The sequence below is a fragment of the Octopus bimaculoides genome, chromosome 18 (genome assembly GCF_001194135.2).
Source record: "Octopus bimaculoides isolate UCB-OBI-ISO-001 chromosome 18, ASM119413v2, whole genome shotgun sequence".
NCBI classification, from domain to species: Eukaryota; Metazoa; Mollusca; class Cephalopoda; order Octopoda; family Octopodidae; genus Octopus; species Octopus bimaculoides.
The window spans coordinates 15,319,987-15,322,269 of record NC_068998.1 but is presented as its reverse complement, the minus strand read 5'-3'; the positions used below and the strand labels follow the sequence as shown (position 1 = coordinate 15,322,269).

Here is a 2,283-nt window from a genome sequence, read left to right as displayed (position 1 = left end):
ATATATATATATATATATATATATATAACAAACTAAGGAAAAATACCTTCAAAGGGGTGTGTAAAAAATCCTATTCACTGGTTTACTCTGACTGTGAGTAGTAGCACATGTCAGAGTCCCAGCTGTGGATAAACTAACATATCACATAAAAACACTAGTAGTGAGTGACCACTAGCTTTTGTCACAACATCCTACTAGGAGAGAGACAGTCTGTCTGATGAAAAACCTATGATTTCATTTGATTACTGGTCATCTCACTTTAGCCTCTCACTAGGTACTAATAGTAGAGACTCGGCGAGTGGTACTCATCTTGTACAAGCATGTATTACTATAATCTAATGATGTACAGATGTCTCTTTATGGTGACCACATTTACCATTCCATCTACTGATAGTCCTATGGCAATGAGCGCATAGAATTACAAGCACATAGGCATCAACAGTCTTATCCTAACATCGTTGCTGTAGCTTTTTGTGATGGGGACCAACTCCCGTGGAGATTTTTGTAACTGAACAGCCCTTTTTAAGGAGAGTGCTGCCTTCCCAAATTTCTGAAAAAATGCTAGAAAAGGTGTACTAAACGTTGCAGTGGGATTAAAGTCATCTGAGAGGTCATGGCTGGACAATGAGGAAGCACAAAGAAATGGCAACCCTCTGGGAAGACTTAACAGTTACTATGTGTGTGTGTATGTGTGTGGTGATTGTAAACAAAAGTCTCATTCATATGGTTACATTTGTTTCTGGGTCCCTTGTTGACTCAAGAGACAAATGATGGATGGAAGTTCTGAGTTCAACCTCCTTTATGTATAAGAACTTACTTGTGATAGTCTACCATTCTATACTGGAAAAGATTTGTCTCTGATCAGCTTGATACCATAATACCATCGAAAGTGAGGTTGCACATTAGCTGAGTGGGTGATGGCAGTCTGTGAAGACACAGACACTACAAGCATTATTTTGATCAATCTCCAAAGAAATATTTCTGATATTTCTATATTAATATTTGTATTTTTTATATTTGTTACTCTTTATTTTTTAAAAAATATTTTGTTTTCCAGAATGCCAGCTTTCTAGATGAAACATGGGATCTCCCTGTAAGTTTTAACTCCATATTCTAACACTAATCTTTGTTTCTGTAGTAGTTTTATTGAATGTTGTCAGAGACTGAATAAAACTGGAAATTTAGATATTTACATAAGGATTGTTTATCAGAATTCAGCTGGTTGAAGGAGCAGGATTTTAATAACTAAATCATAGTCATATGCAGGCATGGCTGTGTGGTTAGGAAGTTTTGAGTTCAGTCCTACTGTGTGGCACCTTGGGCAAGTGTCTTCTACTATAGCCACAGGCTGACCGTTCTTGTGAGTGGATTTAGTAGATGAAAACTGAAAGATGTCCATATGTATATACTTACATATTATTATTATTATTATTATTATTATTATTATTATTTATGACAGTGAGCTGGCAGAATTGCTAGCATGCTGGGCATAGTACTTAGTGGTATTTCGTCCATCTTCACCTTCTACTTATGTGAATGAAGAAGTTTTAAAGCATTCGTGTATGGTATATGGGTAGAAGATGGCATATACTGATTTTTTACATTATTAAATATGTAGCATGCACTGAGGAGTTCAAGCATTTTTAGTTAGGCTGAAGAGGAATGGTTGCAAGTTCAGGTTAACTGTGGTCCCAACTAGTTTATGTGCTTTCCTCAACATACAAGTAAACATTTTTTGTCACTCCCTCCTTTCTTGGAATTGATTATTCATGTAAATGATGATGTGGCAGTATATAAGCTACTGTTAGTCTTTGTTGCTCCATTCATTTAGGAAGGTGAAAATATTTACTGCCTAAAATGAGGCATTTAGAGAAGCACTCAGTATACACTGTAAAGTGACTGGCATGAGGAAGGGTATCCAGCCACAGAAATCATGCCAAACAGTCATTGGTACATAATGCAGGCCTTGGATCCACTGGATACTGTGAGCTATCCAATCCATGTCAGCATGAGACATGGATGTTAAATGAGGATGATCCCAATTCTTTTCATCATCATCATCATCATCATCGTTTAACGTCCGCTTTCCATGCTAGCATGGATTGGACGATTTGACTGAGGACTGGTGGAACCCGAAGGCTGCACCAGGCTCCAATCTGATTTGCCAGAGTTTCTACAGCTGGATGCCCTTCCTAACGCCAACCACTCCGAGAGTGTAGTGGGTGCTTTTACGTGTCACCCGCACGAAGGCCAGTCAGGCGGTACTGGCAACGGCCACGCTCA

At 38.4% G+C, this 2,283-nt stretch overlaps 1 protein-coding gene across 1 annotated transcript in view; it reads left to right on the top strand.

The window, feature by feature from the left end:
- The window catches only part of LOC106869617 (uncharacterized), an 88,505-nt gene that overhangs the window by 20,944 nt on the left and 65,278 nt on the right, over window positions 1-2,283 (top strand). Inside the window, exon 8 of the mRNA XM_052974360.1 lies at window positions 1,058-1,093. Coding sequence (XP_052830320.1) covers window positions 1,058-1,093 — 36 coding nt within the window. The remainder of the gene's footprint in view (window positions 1-1,057; window positions 1,094-2,283) is intronic.